The 25,327-nt window shown below is 47.6% G+C and overlaps 1 protein-coding gene across 8 annotated transcripts in view; it reads right to left on the bottom strand.

Annotated features, from left to right (window-relative positions):
* The window catches only part of VPS13D (vacuolar protein sorting 13 homolog D), a 210,812-nt gene extending 188,649 nt beyond the window's left edge, over window positions 1–22,163 (bottom strand). For 7 of the 8 annotated variants that reach the window (XR_014785992.1, XM_084821541.1, XM_084821543.1 and 4 more), the window contains exons 1-11: window positions 21,881–22,163; window positions 13,643–13,814; window positions 12,563–12,637; window positions 11,971–12,161; window positions 10,372–10,452; window positions 8,867–8,983; window positions 8,080–8,184; window positions 7,817–7,987; window positions 6,304–6,404; window positions 2,436–2,604; window positions 192–284 (exon numbers count right to left, since the gene is read on the bottom strand). Coding sequence is in view for 7 of the 8 variants with exons in the window: in XM_084821541.1 (XP_084677667.1) it covers window positions 192–284; window positions 2,436–2,604; window positions 6,304–6,404; window positions 7,817–7,987; window positions 8,080–8,184; window positions 8,867–8,983; window positions 10,372–10,452; window positions 11,971–12,161; window positions 12,563–12,637; window positions 13,643–13,739 (1,200 nt within the window). In the remaining variant the exon portion in view is untranslated. Of the gene's footprint in view, window positions 1–191; window positions 285–2,435; window positions 2,605–6,303; window positions 6,405–7,816; window positions 7,988–8,079; window positions 8,185–8,866; window positions 8,984–10,371; window positions 10,453–11,970; window positions 12,162–12,562; window positions 12,638–13,642; window positions 13,815–14,667; window positions 15,257–21,880 lie in introns of those variants that run through there. The other variant, XM_084821538.1, reaches the window with a different exon arrangement.
* Window positions 22,164–25,327: the final 3,164 nt, after the last annotated feature.

The raw sequence follows: 25,327 nt of genomic DNA, 5'->3' as shown, positions 1-25,327 counted from the left end.
CAAACATTTTACTTAAAAAAAATCAAATCACTAATTTCGATGTTATTTCATGTGCGTAAATCACAACTCTACGTCATATCCATGTAGGCTGTCCCATTTTTTAATTTATGTTTTATTATTTGTCCTTTTTGTCATTAACAGCTCCAAAGTCATAGGAGCTACTAAATATCACATTTCTTAAGATCTCTCACCTCGGCCAGTTCACGGGATCTGTTGTAAACAATCTCACGTAGGATTTTCAGCTCCTCAAACGTTTGTTCATCCTCAATGCGGTCCATCTCTTCCTACACGTGAAAAGGAAACGTTGGGAAATTATTAAGAATACTCAGAGGAAGACTCCCCACCCCTACCCCGCTTTCACATAGAATGTCAGTTCCTGAAAATAAGCTTAGGGTGCAATCCTATACATATTTAGACAGAAAAAATCCTACAACTCCCAGTACTCTCCAGCCAGCCATGCTATCTAGGGAATTCTGAGAGTTGTAGGACTGTTTTTCTGTCTAAACATGCATAGGATTATGCCTTTAACCTAAATTTAGAAACTACAAGACTCAACCCTGGAAATCACAACACCAAGTGACCCAATCTGACATGAATTATGTAACAGCCTAGTTTGAATGTCATGTATCTCTGCTTGATCGAACCTTGCATCTGTGTGCACCACCCCTTCCCTCTTTGGTGATGGTTACCAGGACCTGAAACAAACTTCAAACAGTGGTTTCAGACTCTGAGAGTTCTCCACTTCGACATAATGGGAAATTATGGTTAATCCAGGAAGCCTTCAATTGCAACACACTAAGATGGGAGCAGGGAAGGAGAAGCAGCCACAAGCCAAAGGCTCATGCATACCTCAGCATAATAAACCTGAGAAATGTTAGGTCAAAACTGGGCCAATGCTAACAGTACACAATGGGGCAAGGGATGGCAAGAACCGGTCAGGCCAGAGCACCACACGCACACAATGCGTGTGGCTTGGCTGTTGTCGGGAGCTGCCCTGTTAACTCCTTTGCTGAGGGAACTGCACTGGCTGCCTATTCTCTACTGGGCCAGGTTTAAGGCAATGGAACTAGTGTACGAAGCCCTAAACAACTTGGGACCAGGATACCAGAGAGCGAGCCTCCTTCTTTACCAACCTGCCCGGTCACCGAGGTCATCAGAGGGCATACTCCTGGTGGCTCCACATGGACCCATGGCCTGACTGGAGTCCACCAGGAAAAGAGCCTTCAGTGTGGTGGCCCCCTTCCTGTGGAATTCCCTGCTTTTAGAGATCAGGCAGGCGCCAACACTGTGTTTCTTCCAGCGCCTCCTGAAGATGTTATTTCGAGAGGCCTTCCTTTCTTGACCGGCCACGGTTTACTAAATTCCACCTTATTGGGATTTTTCTTTTTTAAAAAACGTTTTATCTCTTTTAACTCAAGTGTTTTATTCTTTTACTTTATTGTTCACCACTTTGATGTGGAATGGTATATAAGTATTGTAAATAATAAATAAATAAATAATCCCTAACAAATGTTCCCAAACTGCAGAGAGCTATAATTAAGGCTGAACTGAAATTTGGGGAAGAGCACGTCTCCTTTCACGAGATGTGAAAAGTGTTCCTACCTTTGCAATTTAGCCATAGAGCCCGCTCATGAAGTCAATTCTGAGTGAGGACGGGAAACACTGTCCTCACTCTGAATTGGTTTTACAACATCACCATGTCTCCTCCCTGGACACAGGGCCATCTAACACCAACTGCCCTGTGTTAAGGAACTGAAGAGAGAGGGAGGCAGCAGAAGGTAACACCAGATGTTTCCTTCTGTTCTAAATGGACTGCTCTTTCACCACCATAGGGGCATTCAACATCAACTGCCCTGGAGGAAAAGAACATAAAATGCTAGCTCCTCTCTGGGCGAAGCTGGTTACTTTTATTTTGCTTTCATTTTAAGGGTGTGGTTCTTGGTATATCTACTCTATGTTTGTGAACATTGTGGGCTGCTTTAAGGAGTGTAGCCAAAAAGCAGGATATAAATCTACTAAACGATAATAATGTAGCCAAAGTATAATTGACTATAATCCCAGCAACATAGAAAGTTAGAAAGACGTTGTTTTAAAAGTGAGCCTAAATGAGCGGCCAATCAGGCTGCAAGCAAGGTAACTCAGGGGAGGGTGTCAGGGAACGTTTTGGTCCCTCTGAGAACACTACTTCAGTAGAAAAAGTGTTCATTTGCAAGCGTTTGGTGCTGCATCACGTATGACCGAGTACTTTACCCCAACAAGGTAACAAATATGTCTCAAACAAGGATAAGCCCAAAAGCCAGTTTTCAACAAAACAGAAAATATTAGAAATGTAACACCCACCCCCACGACCAAAAGTCTACAGTTTCAAATGCAGCTCAACAGGTTTATCACCACCTGAACATGATGGTAGGTATAGCCCCTGCCATTTCCAGTACCTGTTCCTCATCAGAAAGCTGCACGTCTCCCAGCTTCTTGTAATACAGATCTGTGTAAGACACAGCATCTTGGGCCCGATGCAATACAAATTTCCAGGAAGAACGTTCCTTCTGCTCTCTGATCTCGGCAAGGTGCGCATTCAGAGCAAAAAGCCACCATTCTCGGCAGCTGAAACATTCCAAAGAAATGCATTTCCACTTAGCAATCGCACCCAGGTTAAGGAACAATCTGAAAAGGTGAGGACTACCGTACCCCTAAGTCCTGTAATGGTTTCAACCAGGGTGCTCACTAGCATGCTGCGTCTACTTGTCAGGGAATGTTGACATAATGCCATTATGCACCTCTCATCCGCACTTGTGATTTAAAAAAAAAGAGGCAGCATTGTGTAGCACAGTCTATTCCAATCTGGTACCCTCCAGATGTTTTGGACTACAACTTCCAGCATTCCTGCATAGAGATGTGAAGGCCCGGGGGAAAAAAACCCAGAAAAATTCAAGAAAAAAAAAACAGTTCCCAGAAAATTGGACAAATCGAATGGCTTTGGATTATGAAATATTTTCTTTTAGCATTCCCTGGACTGCAAAGAGGTCCAATCAGTCAATCCTAAAGGAAATCAACCCTGACTGCTCATTGGAAGGACAGATACTGAAGCTGAAGCTCAAATATTTTGGCCACCTAATGAGAAGAGAAAAGTCACTGGAAAAGACCCTGATGCTGGGAAAGATTGAAGGCAAAAGGAGAAGGGGACAGCAGAGGATGAGATGGCTAGATAGCATCACCGATGCAATGAACATCAACTTGAGCACACTCCAGGAGAGAGCGGAGGACAGGAAAGCCTGGCGTGCTGTGGTCCATGGGGTCACAAAGAGTCGGACACAACTTAACGACTGAACAACAACAACAACAATTCATATACTGCTACCCAGCTTTTACTCCCCCCACCTCCAAGTAATTTGTAAAAACTATATAAGAAGACTTTTATAGAAGGACTAGAGATGTAAAATGTCTGGAAATAATGAAGCCATGGGGGATTTTTTTTTTTTTACTTCTCTCTGTAAGATTCCCAGCATAGTTATTTCTTCTATTCCTTATTAAAATTATTGAACCAATCTATCTTTTAATGAAATACATTTTGGGATGCTCCAAATCATGCTCAGTTTCCCAACATGTGAGTAGAGTCACCATATGGAAGATAATGTACATTCTCAACAGTTTGAGTTTTGTTCTACAGGGGCCTGTGTTTCTGGGCTTGTCTTCCTCGGCCTCTTGTTCTTCCTGCTTCAGATGCTTCATGGACTACTTGCTGAAGTTCCCTCTGGTCAGACATAAACTAGGAACCTAAAATGTGTTATGTATTGCTCATAAAATTATCATGTTTGGTACATTAAAAAGTTTTCAGATATAAAGATAATTTTATGAGCAAACCAAGTCATATGTAATATAACTTTAGGAACATAACCTGGTGCCCAACAGATGTTTTGGACTACAATGCCCAGCATTCCTGACCACTGGCTGTCCTGCCTGAAGCTGAAGTCTGAAATATCTTCAGGGAAACAGTTGAGGGAAGGTTATCCTAAAGCAACAAAGTGACTTTAGATCTGTAAAGAGTGCTAAAAGAATAAGTATTGCTTATATTTCAATTTTTCCCAAAATCTGTTTTTTGCTGGAAAAAAACAGGAAAATAAACAGGGGGTTTCCATGGCTTCAAAAGTTCCAGCAATTTTACATCTCTGTTCCTGACCGTTGGCTATGATAGCTGGGGCTGATGGGAAGCCCAAAACATCTGGAGGGCACCAGGCTGCAGAAGTGGTTCACGTGATAGACTGGACAGGCCTGGGTTCAAATCCCCACTCAGCCATGTAGCTGTGACTGACCCAAAGTCATCCCCTGAGCTCCTTGGGGGAAGATCAATACATATAGGACCATAAATAAAGTATTGTTCATGGATCCTTAAAGAGGAATCTCAATCAAATCACTCCAGGACGGAAAAAACAAATTCTGATCATCACTCTAATGCTGAATCTAGGTGTTCTGTGCCAACAGCTTGTAGGCAAAATCAAAGAAAACAGGAATTGTTACATGCTCAGGAGAACACGAAGCTGTGCAGAAGTATTAAACTCCTAAGTTTCCTTCAAAAGTGTGTGAGAGTGTGAGTGTGTGTGCATTTGTGTGTGTGTAGGGAGGCAAATGTGAACATAGCCCAACATGGCAGTTACCAAAGCCTTATTGATTCCAAATCTCAAAAAGGAGCTAGTAGATGCTGCTTTAGAACTATCCAGGACAAGTGAGCAATGAGAAGGAAAGGATTGGAAGGAGGGAGGATGGGAAGGAAAATGACACAGAGTTTATGGACACCAAAACAAATAAATCCAACAAAATTAAAACACACACAGGGACACAACAACAACTCAGGGACATCCAGCCCAAAGAGTGGGTAACTGGCACAGAGAAAAAAGAATGAACACGAACATAAAAACTGGGAAAAGCTGAAAGGAGGGGGAAGCCCCTTCACCATGGAATGCAAGGCAAAATTTTGTTTTCAAGACTGGGCACAAAGTCCAACAGATTCCCCTGCTCTCCTCCTGGCTTACAGAAAGAGAAGGGGAATTTCCAAGGCTGGTGCCAAAGCTCCAAGAACCCTGCAAGGCAGGCAGATCATAATTTTAGGGTGAACATTCCCTTTATCACCCCATATTCAGCAAAGCTTAAGACTTTAGGAGGAAGTGGGAATGAAATTGCCTTCTCCCTTTCCCATCCTCCAGAACTACCTGCAGCACCCCCATTATACATCTCCAGCTCAAGGGATTTAGCATGATATATATAGGACAGTGAGGGAAGGTTTCAGGAGAGTGGAAAAGAGGGAAGTGTCCTTTTTCTCTCCCCGCCCCAAAGACGTTTCCTCTCTGTGAGGCCCTGAATTATTATTATTATGTAATTTATTTCTATACGGCCCCATAGCCAAAGCTCTTTGGGCAGCTTACAACAATGTATAAAATGTACCAGCATTACAAAAGCACATAATAAAAACAGACTAAAATTTGAAACACAGAAACATTAAAGCAATGTAAACGGCTAAAAGTAATTTCAGTAAATATTTTCCTAAAAGACCTGTTCAAAAACAGCACACATAGAGGCCTCATCATATACCATTAAATGTCTGGGAGCAGAGGGTGGTCCTTAGCTGGCACCGAAAATATGACAGTGTCGGTGCCAGGGGGGCCTCAGGTGGGAGCTCCTTCTGCAGTTGGAGGACCACCACTATAAGGCTCCTCTGGCTAGAACCCTGAACAGGAGCATTACTCTTAGGAGCTGGGGATTTAACGTAGTATTTGTATGTCCCCAATTGTTCAATTCTACTTTTTCTTCATGAATGTTGCATGGGCCGTGAATCAGAAATAAGTAGCATGCTGCCTACAGGGTTTGTAAGGTAACAGTACAACTGCGCAAACGAAAAAACCCTACTTTGGTTTCTTAACACTTTGCGCAAACGAAAAAACCCTACTTTGGTTTCTTGACACTTTGCGCAAACGAAAAAACCGTACTTTGGTTTCTTGACACTTTGCGCAAACGAAAAAACCGTACTTTGGTTTCTTGACACTTTGCGCAAACGAAAAAACCGTACTTTGGTTTCTTGACACTTTGCGCAAACGAAAAAACCCTACTTTGGTTTCTTTGCGCAGGTATCACATCATCCCCAAATTTTAGTTCTGAAGTATGAGCAACATTCAATACAACGTACACTTAAGCACAAAATAAAACAGCAACTCAAATATGCATTCTTAGGTCAACGGTAACAACAGCACACCATTACATGCTTTGGGATTGGGACGTGAATGTAGTATTTGGTCAAGAAAACAGAGTTCATACTTTTCAGTTACTGAGGCCTTTGGCTTCCATCTTCTGAATTTGAGCTGTCGCTCTTTCCGATCCAGTTCTTTCAAAAAGTCCATTATTTGTTGGTATTGCGTCTGTGTGAATAAAGCAGTGGGCAGTGGTTAAAAACAATGCTGATATTAATTGCTGAACAGTAGAACTTTAGTGTGTTGCATATGCCATTAATAAGTAATAAGTATATTTGGTGGGGAAATGTGTACACACATGTACACATGAAAAGGCAAAGCCAGCTCTGGATAATTGTTCAGGGTACCTAGCTTGGCCGTAGAGACACAAATGTGGGTTCAAATCAAAGCCAGGAATGTGTAAATTTGCAGAAAATGAGTGGCTTTGATAATTTATTCCCAAAGTTGGATAAATGAGACAAAAGGAACTGCAATGATGAGTTTTGTTCTACAGAGTCCTGTGTTTCTGGGCTTATCTTCCTTGGCCTTCTGTTCTTTCAGACAACAGGCTGCGATTTTAAAAGACCATGTTGCTACTGGCTGTGAGAACACTGGCTTTTTGGTGTTTTAAATGAGCCCTCTTGAGCCATTAGCTTAGCTGCTAAGGGGCTATAAAATGTTCATGAACTGTCAGCCCACAAAGGCCTAGGGACATATAGGGGTGGATCCAGACCTAGTCTTATTGCGATCTGGCAATCTGTAGGACTATAAGAACAGGAGGACTGGATTGCACAATTGTTTTGAACTGAACAGCCACATTTTTGAACGTAGGTTTCTAGTGGGGATTCTGTTGTACATGGCATTATACAAGAGAATGTTACATACAACATATATTCTGTTGTATATGGCATTATACAACAGAATGTGGAGAAATGTGCATGTGTGGGCAGGGGGGAAAAACAGTGCCCTATGGGAATACTCTGCATTTGGAATTTTGCTAATATTAAAGTTCTATCAGTTGTTTGTTATGACATTCAGCTCTGACCCAAGCATATTTGGTCTGTGTATGTTTGCCAGCAAGTATTGTACATACATAAATACACACACACTAACTATATTAAACCCGTGTGTGAGTGCTCCTTCAATCCTATGATTGAAGGATTGAATTCTTCATTGGATTGCATAGGGAGCAATCCTATGGCTGCAAGTCAGGGGCTAGATGGCCATAGGATATCTGGTTTTCCGGGAACCAACCTCCTCCCACTTCTGCACTGCCTCGGGGGCAGCGTGGAACAGCCCCATCCTCCGTGCTCACAAGAGGAGCATGGAGTCACCAAAAAGGGGCGTTCTTGGAGGATGTTCCGGGGTGGGGAGGGCGGAAATGTCGGTACAACACATCCATTGTGTCGTACAGCAGCCTCCTCCCCTGCTCGGCCTTCCTGTGGCTAGATAGCCGAAACTAGCCAAAAATGCAGGGCAGGAGGAGCGCAGAGAGAACGATCCCCTCTGTACTTCTCCTGCCCTGCACTGGATGGGTGGTCGCCTCTGAGTTCGGAGGCGGCCGCCCATCTCCACAGGATTGTGCCCTAAGCAGCTTTTACCTGGGAAAGTTTCAGCGGTATTGTCTCCAACTGGATATCAAACTCAAGCCGTGGAGTATTCCGCGATCTTAAGGGCTCTTTGGAACAGTTTCTCTTGAGAAGAGCGGAGGTACACACGGGCTCCATGATATAGTTATGGTGGCGGCTCTCCATGCTTTTATCCATTGCTTCCTGAAAATCATAACCACGTTAATTCCTATAAACAAACATCATTTCTTGCACACGAGCATACCCCACACACACACACACACAGCTGCTCATACCTGCAGCTCCCCAGGGGGCAAGTCTCCCAATAAGGCACAGTCAGTGTCCCAATAGATGCTGAAGTCAGCAATATCCAGCTGCTTTTTCTTCATTAGCTCCTCCACCTTAAAACAAGAAAAACTGCACTGGACCGCAATGCAAACACAACACACTGCATTAAATAATCAGCACACGTCACTCCATTTAAGCACTATGAGACCAGAAACCTCTCTCTCTGTGTCACACACACACACACACACGCACAGAGTAACACCAGACAAGCCCAGCTACTAGAATACCAATGGAGTTGGAAGGAACCACAGTATCATCAGGTCTAACCCCACACTTTAAGGCAGATGAGCCTGTGTGTCAGTCACACACACACACTCTCACTCTCCAACGAACCCAGATCACACCATGCCAGAGATCAGGCACAAGATCTACTATACAAGGTCCCCGCAAAGCAAACAGCGTGAACAAAATCACTCACTACAAGGAAAAGTGGGGGGAAAAAACAACAATCCCACAACCTAAGGGATATCTAGTACATCTAAACTCAGGGGAAAATCCTCTTTTAACACCTCCCTGTCCCAGCTCAGTAGCCCACTCCAACCTAAGATAACAACCTTTCCTAGAACTCATACCCCTTCCACTTGAATTCAATCCTTCTCCACTCAAGATTGCATCTATGTAAATGGCTGACATTTGAAATACGCCCCACCCTTCCTTCCAACACACACACATACCCTTTAACACACCACAACACAAATCATAGCTGGTGCAATTCTTTTGTGCATATTTACTCACTGGTTCATTTACAGCATTTTGCACCGATACATTTTTTATACAGACTCCGAAGGCAAATGGTTGTGAAGGATTTGTGACGCCATCCTCGAACCTCAGGTGGACATCTTGAATATTTAACTGAAGAGGGGGGAAAGTGAGAAGCGGGGGTTCTCTTTAGTCTGCCTGAAACAAGTTACCACGTCAAACAGATCATCAAGAAATGATTTAAAATATTAACCCACATGGGCAGAATATGATCTTATTTGAGAACTGTGGGTTAATCACCAAATATTACTAGTTTCATATGTATGGCGTCAGCCCACATTACATCTAGCATTCTCAGTAGCAAAATTCTTCACTGTTCTCCCCTGATTTGATACTGTAATGTCTTCCTCTTGGTCCAAAAGAACCGCCAAGATCACCTACGTAGCTCTCCAAATGAATGAACACTGAAGTCCCCACTGAGTGCAGGGGTCCACAGATATTCCAAGCTTCCTAATGCCCAGTACTACAGGCCCCAGCCCTCCTCTCTAGCACAGAACTGGAAATGGGGTCTGGGATCACCCCCACAGTTACAGGGGGCTTCTGAAATGCTTCCAGCACCTCTAAAGCACAGCACAACTACAGAGGCAATCCCTGTGTAGTCCTAAGTTACAATGCCTGAAGAAAGGCTGGTGACACATTAGCCATAGCAAACGGAATTAAGGATTCCTGTTTGCGTAGCATTCTTCTCTGCCTCCTAGAATTATTCTATCCAGCCTTCCTACCCTTCCATTTTTCCTTTAGCACACCAGCTTCATCCACCTTCTAGAAATGTAGCATTTAGCCACAAAGGAATGTGACTGTCTCTAAATTCACGGTAGTCACTGGTGTACATAAACAGAAACAGGAGTTGAAAGATCTTTATGAAGGTGTATTCCATAAAGAAGCGGTCCTTCTCCGTGAGCCCCTGCCAAAGGAAGTGAGGCAGGTAGCTACTAGGAGGAGACCTTTTTCTGCTGTGGCACCCCGGCTGTGGAATGAGCTCCCTAGAGAGGTTCGCCGGGCACGTACGTTGTAATCCTTCCGGTGCCAGATGAAGACCTTTCTATTTTCCCAGGGATTTTAAGATTTTAGCTTTCTAGTCTTCTAGCTTTGCTGTTTTAAATCTGTATTTTAAATCTCTGCATTGCTGCTAGGTTTTATTCTGGTTGTATTGTTATATTGTGGGTTTAATGCTTTTAATATTCTATATTGTTTTATGGTGTGCTTTTTGGTTTTAATTTTTGTGAACTGCCCAGAGAGCTTCGGTTATTGGGCGGTATAGAAATAAATAAATAAATGCAAATGATCGGCCAGAAATACACCCATGCCTGCTCAGAAAGATTCCTCTCCAACAGCTTGCTCTTGCTACAGTAACTTGAGAACGGATTCAAAGGGGAAGAAGGTTCTTTGCTCACAATTAGTTAAGATGGGGATGGGAAGGAGGGGGGTATAAATAAAATCTTAGAAAACAAGGGGGAAGACCGTCGGTCCATCCAGCTTACCTCAATGTTCTCTACAATCCTTGCAACGATAGATGCGGTCACTGAATACCAGTAAGATTCTGCTACCTGTTCCCGTTCTTTCTGAAAAGAGAGAGGAAAGGCTTTCGTCTTGAGTGCGAAGAGAAAACACCACCAAGGAAATACTGATGAGCTGAGCTCCAAAAAAAAAGCAAGCATTCCAGATCACTTGCGGGCTCTTAAAGAACAGCCAGCGATTCATCATCTTGGAAGCACTTCATGGGTCTATAATAAGCACAGTGGGCAGGAATAGCAAACTGAGCAGCGATCAGAAACTAGCTCCCCATTATGGTCTACCAAGGCCTTTGGCAAAGTCCGTGCCCAGAAACAGTCCGCTTCACCTACATGCACAGCTCAGAGCAAAGGGGAAGAAGAAAAAGCTAAGCTGCAAAGGCTTTCCAAGTTTCCTATAAGGGCTGCTTCATATGTGCTGGTATTCCAGCTCTTCTGCATAGAAAAGAGTGTGCACGTTGCACGTATCGGCATGCCTGTTTCACATGACAAACACATATGTCTATTTCATCACACACAAACACATACAACACACACACAATGGGAAACTGAGAGTGGCCATGTCTTCACAAGAAGCGTACATAGGTCGAACAGACATGTGTTCCCCAGAGGTTGGCACTTCTATTTATTATTCCATTACAACAGCTGTGTACCACTCCACATCTGAAACAGGTTCCAGAGCAGTAAACATAAAGTGTAAAAGATAAAAAGAATTAAAACACCATATTAATGTTGTTCTTTTAAAAACAGAACACCAATAAAAACCGTGGTTGGTCACAGTCAAGGAATGTTACCCTAATTTGTATGATTTCTAAAAATCATAAAATGATGCAGGTATTTTCATCCCTTTCCTGAACTTAAACTTAGGGAGCCATCCTAGGGCCACTGGACACTGTCTAGAGGGCCATAGGATTGTGCAGTTTCTGGGAACAGAGGATGGAGCCAGGGCTCCCAATGCGGTTCCCAGAAACCGTGCTCCCCTCCCCTCCCCCACCCCCTCATAGTTGGCACGGTTCTCTCCACGCCAGCTACATCTCCGTGCTCGGAAATGAAGCATGGGGATGGTGAAAATGGGTGGCCCCAGGGGCAGGGAGGGGAATGAGGAAGCTGCATTTCACAGCTTCCTACATACCACGCGGCTTCCTTCCATCCCCGAAGCCGCGGCTAGACAGCCAAATTCGGCTGTCTAGCCAACAATGCAGGGTGGCCAGAGTACGGAGGCAAGGATCGCCTCCAGGCTACACCCGCCCTGCATTGGATACTTGGCAGCCTCCAACATCGGAGGCTGCCGACTATCTCAACAGAATTGCACCCTTAGAGATTTAATCACCACCAAGCCCCCTACAAAGTTGCAGGGCCTGACTTCTTTTAACTGTAAAACAAATCTGCTTTGTTTGCAGCTTACTAAAAGAAACAAAAGCCATCCCATTTTCTCTGTTTCGAAAGAAAGAAGAATTTGGTTTTCTAGAGAGGTTAAACAAGAAATTAGATTTGAGGTCTCAGTGCAATCCATTTCCCAAATTGCGAAAATAACTAAAGCCTTTCATGTAAAACTCCTGAGTGACTCACTTTCCATTTCTCTTCCAGTGCTAATAAAATTGCTTTCTTCTTTTCTCTTTCAAACAGCCTCTCCCTTTCTTCATCAAAATCCTCCTGCTTTTCCGGTGAGCCAATAAGGTGCAAATTTGACACAGAAATCACCCATGGATCAATATGGGGACGATAAAATGGTATCTGTAGTGTTATCTTGCCAATGAAGCCTACAATTGTCAAGGAGAACAGGATCAGCACAAATAGAAACATATCCCACTCTGTGACTCTTTATACATGCAGAAGCTCCCAAATGCAGAAGCTGCCTCATTCACTTCAATGGAGCTTTACACGCATCCCTGTGGAGTGGCTGCAGAGCTCGAAGTCAAGGACACTGCATTTATATTCTGCACATGCAAGCAAGGACAGTCATGATGAACATTATTGCAAAATGAGATGATCGTGCTGTTTGTCACTTTAAGTCAATCTACTTTTTTAAAGCCATCCTGAAATCAGTATTTCACTAATACACACTTTCTTAAAAGATGCTCCAGTAATATTCAAACAACTGTAGAAGCACAAACACAGCTCCTAAAGAAACTCTTCTTTAAACATGCTTCCAAATACATACCAGCTTTGACCTCAAATGGCAACAGCTCCTTCAAGGCATCTTTCTTTAATGGTAAATTCTCCAATTCTACAGCACCTGCAGGAACAAGTCAGAGTAAAACAACAGATAGATTAGCAAACTTCTTTGCTGAGATAGTAAAGGGGAGCATGCCATTTTATCAGAGTACGGAGAAGTGAGGTAATGAGAAACATTAAATATACTACCACACATCAGCACAAGAGCTCACAAAAAAGCCAGCAGGTCTCAGGGATACCAAAACCATCAACAGCTCAAAGGTATAGTTTACACATGTATTCTGCCCTCCCTCCAAGAAGCTCAGAGTGATGTTACCGACTGTGTTCATGAAAAACACTAGGCTAGCACTGTTCAGAATCCTGGCTTATTGGTGGTGAGGAAGTATGCTGGTGTACACAGCCTGATTGCATCTGCTTAGCTCTCCTGCAAGCAGGACCGGCTAAAGTAACCAGGAACTTACCAGAGCAGAAGAGCTTAGCATTACGTCCGTACCCGGACTTCCTGGCTTTTTGTCTCCTCTGACAAGCCAGAGTTTGAAGCCAAGGTTTGGAGTTGGCTGGTGGATCCTGGCATGTTAGAGGAGTGACAAACCAAGATCTGGGTTCTGACATAATGCTAAGCTTTTCTTCCCTGATTAGTTCCAGATCAGTTTAGCCACTCTCTCGTTTGCAGGAGCCAAGTGGGAACCATCAGCTTCAGCACACTTGCTCATTACTGATAAGCGAGGATTTGGAAGAATGGAATAACATTTTGCCTGAACTTGGCCCCGTAACAATCCTTAGAAGAGTTAGGCCAAAAGATGGCAACTTGACCAAGCTGGGAACGTCAACCTAGTTTTCCTACGTTCTAGCTACCGTTCTATACTAGTAGAACATAAAAACTGACTGTTTTACCCACATCACGCAGGGTTTTCACCTCCTGCTGTACCAATCAACACCCATCTCATTAAAACAAGGAGAAAAAAAGCAGATGTCAAAGGCTAAGCACCGGGGGAAAACGCACCAACACAACACTTGGGAAAAATCCTTTAAAAATCAAGTTACTGATAATATTCATATACCTTACCTTTTAGAAGAGCTACTGAGAGTTGGTCTGTGTTCAGGTTACTGACATATTTGCCCAGGTAATTGTTGAGGACCCAGGCTATCAATCCCTCCAACATGACTACTCTTTGGATGAGGGTGACAAGGATTTCTTTGTCATGCCTGGTTGCTCTGTTCCATAGTTAAAAGATGACCTAGGTGAAATACAGAAGCGGACAATTTATTTCAGACAAACACACACTACAGTCAACAATCACAGTTGCTGCCACTGCCATAGTGACTATGAATTTAATTCGGGTGAGCAATCTCCAGCAAGAACCAGCTGTGGAATTTTGCTCCTTAAGAGTGGCAAAACCTACTGGCAACCCCTCTACTGAGCTGTTCCCCTTATTAGGCCAATAAACTGGATTGCTAGACCTAGCGATGTTGGAGAAATCCATTTGAGGGGGCAGGGTCCGGCGAGGTTTCCTAGGCTCGGCCTCCCGGACTTCGGTTCGGTTCCTGCCACGGCACCAGACTCGATCTGCAGCGAGTTGGGCCACTTTGTGGATTTTCTGGAATTTCGCACTGGGGGGAGGGTCTGCTATTTGTGCAAATTAGGGCTGAATGCATGCAAATTAGGGCTGAGTTTGCAAAATTTGGCCATCATTTGTTCAAATTGCACAGAAAATTGCGCCAACTACAAAACCTCGCCCCCCCCCCCCACGACCCCGTTCAAAAAGGTTCCCGGAGTTCAGGGAAAAGCCTGCAGCTTAGCTCACAGATGCAAGCTGAACATGCCACAGAACTCTGTAGAGCCGAAAAAGAACTGGATTGCCCAGCGACAGACGTTGCTAGCTAGAACAGCCTCTACTGCTGAGTCTCTTACTGAAATTCATTGTATGCGGCGCTGCCTTTGAAGAAGTTTCAGAAGCTTCAGCTAATGCAAAATGAGGTGGCCAGAATGATAACCGGTACAGCCAGGTGGAGTCATATTACTCTGATTCTAAATGAGCTGCACTGGCTACCCATTTGCTTCCAAACCCAATTAAATGTGCTGGCACTTACCTTTAAAGCCCTAAACGGCTTAGGACCCAAATATCTGAAGGAGAACATCTCCCTACATCAGCTTGCCCATGTTTTACAGTTGTCAGGGGAGACTCTCTCTCTCCAAGAACCACCGGTGACAAGAAGGGAGAGGGACTTCTCTCTTGTGGCTTCCCAGCTGTGGAATACCCTCCCCATAGGGATGTGACTGGCACCAACATTATCTTCTTTTCAGTGCCAGGTTAAATCCTGTTTGCCCAGGCATTTTAAGCTAGTTTAGTTTAAGCTGGTTAACAGGAGGCGTTTTATGTATTTTCTGTCTTTTGTTGTCGTTTTATTGTTTTTATTATAAAAGCCGCTTTGCCCAACTTGGTTGGCCTCCAGATGTGTTAGACTACAACTCCCACCACCCCCAGCCAACAATGACCATGGTCACCGGGGATGACAGGACTCGTAGTCCAGCGCATCTAGAGGGCGACCAGGTTGGGAATAGCTGATACACTGTATTAGGATTTTTTATTATGTTTCGTATGCCAGCCTAGTAAACATGAAGAGTAGCATTAAAATATTTTCCATAAATAAATAAACCTACCATGTCCCCCAGTCCTATGACTGACTGAATGGGAGGTCGTCACACCATGTTTTTAAATTACTTTCCTGCAAACCATTTTATCCTGCTCTCCATGGCTCTATAGCTCGGTAATATCCGTCTCCCTTCCCCAGCTGCCATTCTTTTCTTCTTCTTTTTTTGTACAGACTTGCTCTACACAAACTGCAAATGAAAAAGCTGCCTCAGTTTTTAGGCTCTTTTCAACCGGCACTTTCTGTTGGAGGGGAAAAAAGCTTTAGTCAGATTTGGAGCAAATGTATGTTCTGCTGCTCCGAGGGTAGGTTTTGGTGGTAGCCAGGAGTGTGTTTGCGCAGCTGAGGCTGGTTCCTAGAGATGTCTGATCTAGTCACCGTCATGCATGCCTTGGTTACACCCTGTTTCGACGACTGTAATGTGCTCTCTGTAGGGCTGCCTTTGCAAACCATTCAGAAACTTTGCCGCAGCCAGACTGCTGACCAGGGCCGGTTACAGGGAGCATGCAACTCCCTTGTCAGAACAGTTTTATTGGCTACCGGTCTTTTTTGTGGCAGAATTCTGATTTAAGCAGTGTTGTTTTAAGCTGTGTTTTATTGTTGGCTTTTTAAAAAAAAGTTTTTAGTTCAAAGTTGTTTTTAGCTATACGTTGTTTGTATATATCGTCCACGTGTTTTTAATGTAAATGGTTTTTAAACTTTGTCTATCGTATTTTAATGTTTAAATTTTGTAAACTGCCCAGACAGCTTCGCTATGGGGCGGTATGGAAATATAATTAAGAATAATTAATAATTCAAAGGGCTGGCTATGACCTATAAAGCCCAATCTGACTTGGGACCAGGGTACCTGAAAGACCGCCTTCTCCCATACAAGACTGTCTGGATCTTAAGATTTTCAGGAGAAGCTCTTCTTTAGAGACCGCTGCCTTCAGAGGCATATTTAGTTGCGCCGCGAGAAGGACTTCTTGGTGGCTGCCCCCAGTTAGTGGAACTCCCTCCTAAGGGAGGCTAAGTTCGCTCCCTCTCTGCTGTCCTTCTGATAGTTGGCAAAGGCTTTTTTAATTCAAGCAGGTCTTTCACATGTGAACGGGTCTGTTGGGTTGGATGCTGTTTTCATTCTGTAATTGTGTTTTTAATTGTGTTTTAATGCATTTGCTTTATTATTGTTTTAATCAAGTTTTATTTATGATTGTAAGCTGCCTTGAGTGCCATTTTTCCTGGTAGAAAGGTAGGGTACAAATAAAATAAACAAATAAATGCCTAACCAACAGGTTCAAGTTCCAAGAAAAGGTAGAATCATAGAATAGTACAGTGGAAGGGGCCTACAAGACCATCGAGTCCAACCCCCTGCTCAAGGCAGGAATCCAAGTCAAAGCATCCCTGACCGATGGCTGTCCAGCCTCATCTTGAATGCCTCCAATGTAGGAGAGCCCACCACCTCCCAAGGGAATGGGTTCCATTGTCGTATTGCTCCAACAGTCAAGACATTTCTCCTGTTCAGCCGGAATCTGGCTTCCTGTCACTTCAGCCCATTATTCCATGTCCTGCACCCTGAGATGATCGAGAAGAGATCCTGGCCTTCCTCCCTGTGTCAACCTTTCAAGGACTTCAAGAGCGCTATCCTAACTCCCCTCCGTCTTCTCTCCTCAAGGCTCAACATGCCCAGTTCTTTCAGTCTCTTCTCATAGGGGTTTGTTTCCAGTCCCCTGGTCATTTTCGTTGCCCTCCTCTGAATCTTTTCCAGTTTGTCTGCATCCTTCTTAAAGTATGGTGCCAAGAACTGGGCACAATAGTCAAGATGAGGCCTAACCAGTGCTGAATAGAGGGGAACTAGTACTTCACGTGATTTGGAAGCTATGCTTCTATTACTGTGGCCCAAAATAGCATTTGCCTTTTTTGCAGTCACATCATATTGTAGTTGGCCTAAACATCAGGATGAACTTCTTGATGGTACAAACCGTGCAACAGTGGAACAGATTACTTCAGAAGTTGGTGGATTCCCCTTTGCTAGAGGTGTTGAAGCAGCAGCTGGATGGCCACCAATCAGGGAAGCTGTAGCAGATGGTTGGACTCTACAGGCTTTGAGGTCCCTTCCAACTGTGTGATTCTCTGAACCCCCAACCTGCTATGGACCACTGTCCTGCCCCAGGGCAGATTTTTAAAAAATACCACAACCAAAAGAGAATCGCTGCAAAAAAGGAATTACAATCTGGAGTGGATTTTTGTAGAACCGGGGGGGTCCTCCACCTAGGCAGACATCCAGAAAATCAATCGGGTTGATCCAGTGTATTTCAGCCACCAGTTGGCCAATGCAGCCGGGCTGTAAGGATTCAGCTACACCACCAGTTGCTTGGAAAGAGCCCTGCCCATACCTTGGTGGGAAAGGTTCTGTCCCACCCAGACTTTGACACTGCTTCCATAATCTTCTAATTACTGCTACTAACCATAGGATGTTTGAGAGTGCTTTGTGTTTTGCAATCATGACTTTATGCATTTAAAAAAAAATAAAGATAGGGATCTGTCCTTTCAAATTACACAACTGTTGCATATTGATGGTATAATAATACATAGTGACTGGGATCCAAGTGAGCACCGAACTCCTTCAGCATTCTAGTGGAACATTCGATTTTTATCTCTCGCTCCCACACCTTACTACGAACGACTTATGAAACATCCTCCTCCATTTCAGAAGAGCTGTGCCTTGCAATGTAGGGGCATTTGTTCAAAAGCTAGAAGGGCAAATCTCCCTTGGGCACATGGAACTAAGAATATAAGGGCCACCCTACTGAATCAGGCCTACCCAGCCCAGAATCCTGCTCCCCACAGTGCCAGCAAGATGCCTAATGAAAGCCCACAAGCATGAGGGCAAAAGCCCTGTTGCATCCCAGCAAATGGCATTCAGAAGCCTGGTGCCTGCATACCTGGAGATAGCATATATCCATCATGACTAGAAGTCAACTAGTTGCAAGGTTCTGGGGATCAAAAAAGCTCCGCATTTATTTTCTCTTCTATACATGCACTGTATTTGAAGTATTCAAAATACTTCGTATATGCCATCATCACAGTAAATCTTTGTTGAAGCTCTATTATTACCGCCATATTGCTGATTACAGGTGGGGCCCAAGGCAAAAAGAGTAACAAGTATAAGGTCACACCAAATGAGTTAATGCCCAAGATGTGTCACATATAGACACAGCACCTCAGACTGAAAAAGGACTGGGGAGAGGCAGAAGCAGAAGAACGGGGCACATTATTACAAGGTAGAAGGCCCAGCAACGAAACTGTGTCTCATTACTATGCAAAATACATATACAATCCAGTCCAAAGGGTAAAAGATCCAAATGGAAGGGGTGTGGCCCACTCTCAACTGGCAATAAATTGGCAAAGCAAGATCAGTAGTATACATTAATATACAAATATTAGTATACAATATTAGTACAAATATTAATATACAAAGGGCCAAATTCTAGAAGGGCAACTGTCTTAATCTCTTGCAACAAAAACAGACCTTAAAGACTAACATATTTATTGTTGCAGAGGCTTCCATGAGCCAGAATCCACTTCATCAAGCAGAACGACAGTTTATACTACTGGTCTAATTATAATGTTGCGGTATGACATATGATCCATGAGAGCTAGTGTAGCATAGTAGAGAAGAGACTAAGCTACAAATCAGCAATTCCCAGGTTCAAATCTTGTCTCTGCCATGGTGACGTGTAGGGGAACCTCTCTTTCTCTCTGCCTCACCTCCACCTAATCAGCAATGGGCAGGGGGAAAGAGCAGTAATACTACCAGCCTACCTCTCAGGGCTGTTACAAGAATGAGACCAAGATAATGGATCTATAGCTCTCTGGACATGTGTGACTTAGTGCAAGACAGAGGATAATAACACTGGTCTGCCACCCAGGGTTGTTGTAAAGATGTGTTGTGCTTTGAACATGCAGCAGTTCCATAGAAATGAGAAGAATTTATCAGAGTTATTATATGAAGAGCTCACTAGATAGCCTTTAGAGACATCTATTGAGGGTAATACTATGGGCAACCTCACAGGGCTGTTGCAAGATGACACCAAGGTAAAAGACATCCAAGTAGTTTTCACAGTAGAAAGTGCTATGCAAATATGCTTATTCTTCCAGCTGCAATATTGGCCAGGTGGCTTCTATGGGTAGAATCCAACTACAGTCTTACTTAGAACAGACCCACTGAAATGAATAGGATTAAGTTAATCATGCCTAACTTAACCCATTCATTTCAACGGGTCTACTCTAAGTAGGACTTTAGTTGGATTACTCCCTATGATTCCTCCCCTGGGGTGGAGAGGGGGAAGGAAACAGTACCGGCCTGCCTGGCAGGGTTGTTGCAAGACAACTTCAAGATAACAGACATGAAGCAATTTAGGCCAGGCGTAGGCAACTTAGGCTAGATCTACACTAGTGCTTTTTATCACCACTGAAGTGTCCTAATAACTGTTGGGGCACATTACACATTCCTGTGTACTGTTTTTCTAGCATTATTTTTATCCACTTTTTATCCCACATTACCCAAAATACCACAACAGACACCACTGCGTGCACTACAAGGGATAAATGTGTGAGAAGGATATAGCCAGAACGGGATTGTATCAGTATGACACGAGGGTGTAGATAGGAACATTAGAACGTAAGAAGAGCCCTGCAGGATCAGACCAAGGGTCCATCGAGACCAGCATTCTGTTCACACAATGGCCAACCAGCTGTCGACCGGGAACCCACAAGCAGGACATGAGTGCAACAGCACCCTTCCACCCATGTTCCCCAGTAACTGGTATGCATAGGCTATCTATCTATCTATCTATCTATCCATATATACAGGTGTATTAAATAAACAAACAATTCTACTATGCAATTAAAAACAAGGCTTTAATAAAATATTACAAAGAAGGTTAAAACGATCTACAAACAGTCCTCAAGTATAGGTCGAAACGAGTTTGGGACAGGGGTATTGCAAAATTTGTATAGCTTGGTATAGATACCAATTATTATAATATGTATGTAGGGAGAACTGTTTATAGATCCTTTTAAACTTGTTTGTAATATTTTATTAAAAGCTTGTTTATAATTGTATATTAACTTGTTTGTACATTTAATACACCTGTATATATAGATGCTTTCCTATAACCTACACTGTTTGGTGGCTTTTTTGGGTGGTTTAGGATTTTACTCTTTTTCTGCGAGTACATAGGCCTACTGCCTCTGACACTGGAGATAGCATAGAGCCATTAGGACCGGTAGCCACGGATAGCTTCCTCATCCAGGAATTTACCTAACCCGCTTTTAAAGCCCTACGAGTTGGTGGCCATCACCCCATCTGGTGAGAGCGAATTCTGTAGTTTAATCAAGTGCTGCGTGAAGAAGCCCTTCCTTTCCTCCCTCCTGAATCTCCCACCACTCAGCTCCATGGGACGACCCCGGGCCCGAGTATTTTGCGAGGCTCACAAAGGAGCAGCGAAACAGAGCGGTCTGATAGAGGTTCTAGTATCATGAGATCCAGCTGCCCCTGGCGCCCTCCAGAGGATTTGGACAACAACACTCGGACTCCGTGGCCATCAGCCACGCCGGCCGGGGCTCAGGGGAGCTGCAGCCCAAGCGCCCGGCTCCGTGGCCATCAGCCACGCCGGCCGGGGCTCAGGGGAGCTGCAGCCCAAGCGCCCGGCTCCGTGGCCATCAGCCACGCCGGCCGGGGCTCAGGGGAGCTGCAGCCCAAGCGCCCGGCTCCGTGGCCATCAGCCACGCCGGCGGGGGCTCAGGGGAGCTGCAGCCCAAGCGCCCGGCTCCGTGGCCATCAGCCACGCCGGCGGGGGCTCAGGGGAGCTGCAGCCCAAGCGCCCGGCTCCGTGGCCATCAGCCACGCCGGCCGGGGCTCAGGGGAGCTGCAGCCCAAGCGCCCGGCTCCGTGGCCATCAGCCACGCCGGCCGGGGCTCAGGGGAGCTGCAGCCCAAGCGCCCGGCTCCGTGGCCATCAGCCACGCCGGCCGGGGCTCAGGGGAGCTGCAGCCCAAGCGCCCGGCTCCGTGGCCATCAGCCACGCCGGCCGGGGCTCAGGGGAGCTGCAGCCCAAGCGCCCGGCTCCGTGGCCATCAGCCACGCCAGCCGGGGCTCAGGGGAGTCGCCATCCAAACGCATCCGGCACGATACCCTTCGAGGCACTGAGCAGATATTAGTATTCCTGCGGCTGCGATGTTCAGGGCGAGAGGGGAGGGAAGAGAAGGGGGGCGCGGGTCTACCTCGCAGGGCTGTGGTTGTGGCGCCGCTGCTGTAGCGAGACGGCCACGGGGGGGGGGGGCGAAAGGGCCGGCGGGCTCGGCTCCCCTCCGGCTCCCCTCAGGCGGCGTGGGAGGGAGGGAGGCGCGGGGAAAGCGGCTTCCCGCAGGCAAGGGGAGCGGCCGGGCCGGGCCACCGCGGGCGAGGCCCTGCCGGGGCAGCCCCGGAGAAGCCCCGGCCGCTTGGGGACGGGGAGGTCAAGGGGGCGGCGCCCCGGCACTTCCGGGGGGGGCGCCCCCCGCCCCGCGCGAGCCGCACCTGGCAGTCTCCACGCGCGTCCGCTCGCCGCGCCCGTCCCGTCCCGTCCCGTCCCGACCCAGCCGGCCCGCCTCGCCGCGCCTCGCCCGCTTACCCGCGTCAGGCCGCGCGCGGAGAGGAGGGGCGGCAGGCCGGCGAGGCGAGCGCCGAGCGAGCGATCGGCGGGCCGAGGAGGGAGCCGGGTCGCCGTGGCGACGGATTCGCAGAGGGCAGGCCGCGAACCCTCCGGCGCGCCCGCTCGCCTGCGCGGGGAGGCTCCGGCGGGCCCGTGGCTGAGGAGGCGCGTGGGGGCGCCGCGGGCTGGATCCCCGAGGGAGCAACGCCGCCTACGCTCAGGCAGGAGACGGACGCCCTGCCGCTCCCAGCACGCCCCAGCCGCCGTGGCTGGCCGGGCATGCTGGGACTTGTAGGACCCGAGGGAGCAATGCTGTGCATGTTCAGGCAGGAGAAAACAGCCCTACTGCTCCCAGCATGCCCCAGCCAGGCATGCTGGGAGTTGTAGGACCCCGAGGGAGCAATGCTGTGCATGTTCAGGCAGGAGAAGAAAAGCCCTACTGCTCCCAGCATGCCCCAGCCAGGCATGCTGGGAGTTGTAGGACCCCGAGGGAGCAATGCTGTGCATGTTCAGGCAGGAGAAAACAGCCCTACTGCTCCCAGCATGCCCCAGCCAGGCATGCTGGGAGTTGTAGGACCCCGAGGGAGCAATGCTGTGCATGTTCAGGCAGGAGAAGAAAAGCCCTGCCGCTCCCAGCATGCCCCAGCCAGGCATGCTGGGAGTTGTAGGACCCAAGGGAGCAATGCTGTGCATGTTCAGGCAGGAGAAAACAGCCCTACTGCTCCCAGCATGCCCCAGCCAGGCATGCTGGGAGTTGTAGGACCCCGAGGGAGCAATGCTGTGCATGTTCAGGCAGGAGAAAACAGCCCTACTGCTCCCAGCATGCCCCAGCCAGGCATGCTGGGAGTTGTAGGACCCCGAGGGAGCAATGCTGTGCATGTTCAGGCAGGAGAAGAAAAGCCCTGCCGCTCCCAGCATGCCCCAGCCAGGCATGCTGGGAGTTGTAGGACCCCGAGGGAGCAATGCTGTGCATGTTCAGGCAGGAGAAGAAAAGCCCTGCCGCTCCCAGCATGCCCCAGCCAGGCATGCTGGGAGTTGTAGGACCCAAGGGAGCAATGCTGTGCATGTTCAGGCAGGAGAAAACAGCCCTACTGCTCCCAGCATGCCCCAGCCAGGCATGCTGGGAGTTGTAGGACCCCGAGGGAGCAATGCTGTGCATGTTCAGGCAGGAGAAGAAAAGCCCTGCCGCTCCCAGCATGCCCCAGCCAGGCATGCTGGGAGTTGTAGGACCCAAGGGAGCAATGCTGTGCATGTTCAGGCAGGAGAAAACAGCCCTACTGCTCCCAGCATGCCCCAGCCAGGCATGCTGGGAGTTGTAGGACCCCGAGGGAGCAATGCTGTGCATGTTCAGGCAGGAGAAAACAGCCCTACTGCTCCCAGCATGCCCCAGCCAGGCATGCTGGGAGTTGTAGGACCCCGAGGGAGCAATGCTGTGCATGTTCAGGCAGGAGAAGAAAAGCCCTGCCGCTCCCAGCATGCCCCAGCCAGGCATGCTGGGAGTTGTAGGACCCAAGGGAGCAATGCTGTGCATGTTCAGGCAGGAGAAAACAGCCCTACTGCTCCCAGCATGCCCCAGCCAGGCATGCTGGGAGTTGTAGGACCCAAGGGAGCAAGCCCGTGCATATTGAGACGGAAGAAAAGAGCCCTGCCGCTCCCAGCATGCCCCAGCCAGGCATGCTGGGAGTTGTAGGACCCAAGGGAGCAATGCTGTGCATGTTCAGGCAGGAGAAGAAAAGCCCTGCCGCTCCCAGCATGCCCCAGCCAGGCATGCTGGGAGTTGTAGGACCCCGAGGGAGCAATGCTGTGCATGTTCAGGCAGGAGAAAACAGCCCTACTGCTCCCAGCATGCCCCAGCCAGGCATGCTGGGAGTTGTAGGACCCAAGGGAGCAATGCTGTGCATGTTCAGGCAGGAGAAAACAGCCCTACTGCTCCCAGCATGCCCCAGCCAGGCATGCTGGGAGTTGTAGGACCCCGAGGGAGCAATGCTGCGCATGTTCAGGCAGGAGAAGAAAAGCCCTGCCGCTCCCAGCATGCCCCAGCCAGGCATGCTGGGAGTTGTAGGACCCAAGGGAGCAAGCCCGTGCATATTGAGACGGAAGAAAAGAGCCCTGCCACTCCCAGCATGCCCCAGCCAGGCATGCTGGGAGTTGTAGGACCCAAGGGAGCAAGCCCGTGCATATTGAGACGGAAGAAAAGAGCCCTGCCGCTCCCAGCATGCCCCAGCCAGGCATGCTGGGAGTTGTAGGACCCCGAGGGAGCAATGCTGTGCATGTTCAGGCAGGAGAAAACAGCCCTACTGCTCCCAGCATGCCCCAGCCAGGCATGCTGGGAGTTGTAGGACCCCGAGGGAGCAATGCTGTGCATGTTCAGGCAGGAGAAGAAAAGCCCTGCCGCTCCCAGCATGCCCCAGCCAGGCATGCTGGGAGTTGTAGGACCCAAGGGAGCAAGCCCGTGCATATTGAGACGGAAGAAAAGAGCCCTGCCGCTCCCAGCATGCCCCAGCCAGGCATGCTGGGAGTTGTAGGACCCAAGGGAGCAATGCTGTGCATGTTCAGGCAGGAGAAAACAGCCCTACTGCTCCCAGCATGCCCCAGCCAGGCATGCTGGGAGTTGTAGGACCCCGAGGGAGCAATGCTGTGCATGTTCAGGCAGGAGAAAACAGCCCTACTGCTCCCAGCATGCCCCAGCCAGGCATGCTGGGAGTTGTAGGACCCCGAGGGAGCAATGCTGTGCATGTTCAGGCAGGAGAAGAAAAGCCCTGCCGCTCCCAGCATGCCCCAGCCAGGCATGCTGGGAGTTGTAGGACCCAACGGAGCAAGCCCGTGCATATTGAGACGGAAGAAAAGAGCCCTGCCGCTCCCAGCATGCCCCAGCCAGGCATGCTGGGAGTTGTAGGACCCAAGGGAGCAATGCTGTGCATGTTCAGGCAGGAGAAGAAAAGCCCTGCCGCTCCCAGCATGCCCCAGCCAGGCATGCTGGGAGTTGTAGGACCCCGAGGGAGCAATGCTGTGCATGTTCAGGCAGGAGAAAACAGCCCTACTGCTCCCAGCATGCCCCAGCCAGGCATGCTGGGAGTTGTAGGACCCCGAGGGAGCAATGCTGTGCATGTTCAGGCAGGAGAAGAAAAGCCCTGCCGCTCCCAGCATGCCCCAGCCAGGCATGCTGGGAGTTGCAGGACCCCGAGGGAGCAATGCTGTGCATGTTCAGGCAGGAGAAGAAAAGCCCTGCCGCTCCCAGCATGCCCCAGCCAGGCATGCTGGGAGTTGTAGGACCCAAGGGAGCAATGCTGTGCATGTTCAGGCAGGAGAAAACAGCCCTACTGCTCCCAGCATGCCCCAGCCAGGCATGCTGGGAGTTGTAGGACCCTGAGGGAGCAATGCTGTGCATGTTCAGGCAGGAGAAGAAAAGCCCTGCCGCTCCCAGCA

Source organism: Heloderma suspectum, chromosome 15 (assembly GCF_057233095.1).
Source record: "Heloderma suspectum isolate Gila_16-S chromosome 15, 16-S_ref, whole genome shotgun sequence".
Lineage (NCBI taxonomy): Eukaryota > Metazoa > Chordata > Lepidosauria > Squamata > Helodermatidae > Heloderma > Heloderma suspectum.
Note: the sequence above shows the minus strand (reverse complement) of the source record. Positions and strands in the feature narration are given on the sequence as shown.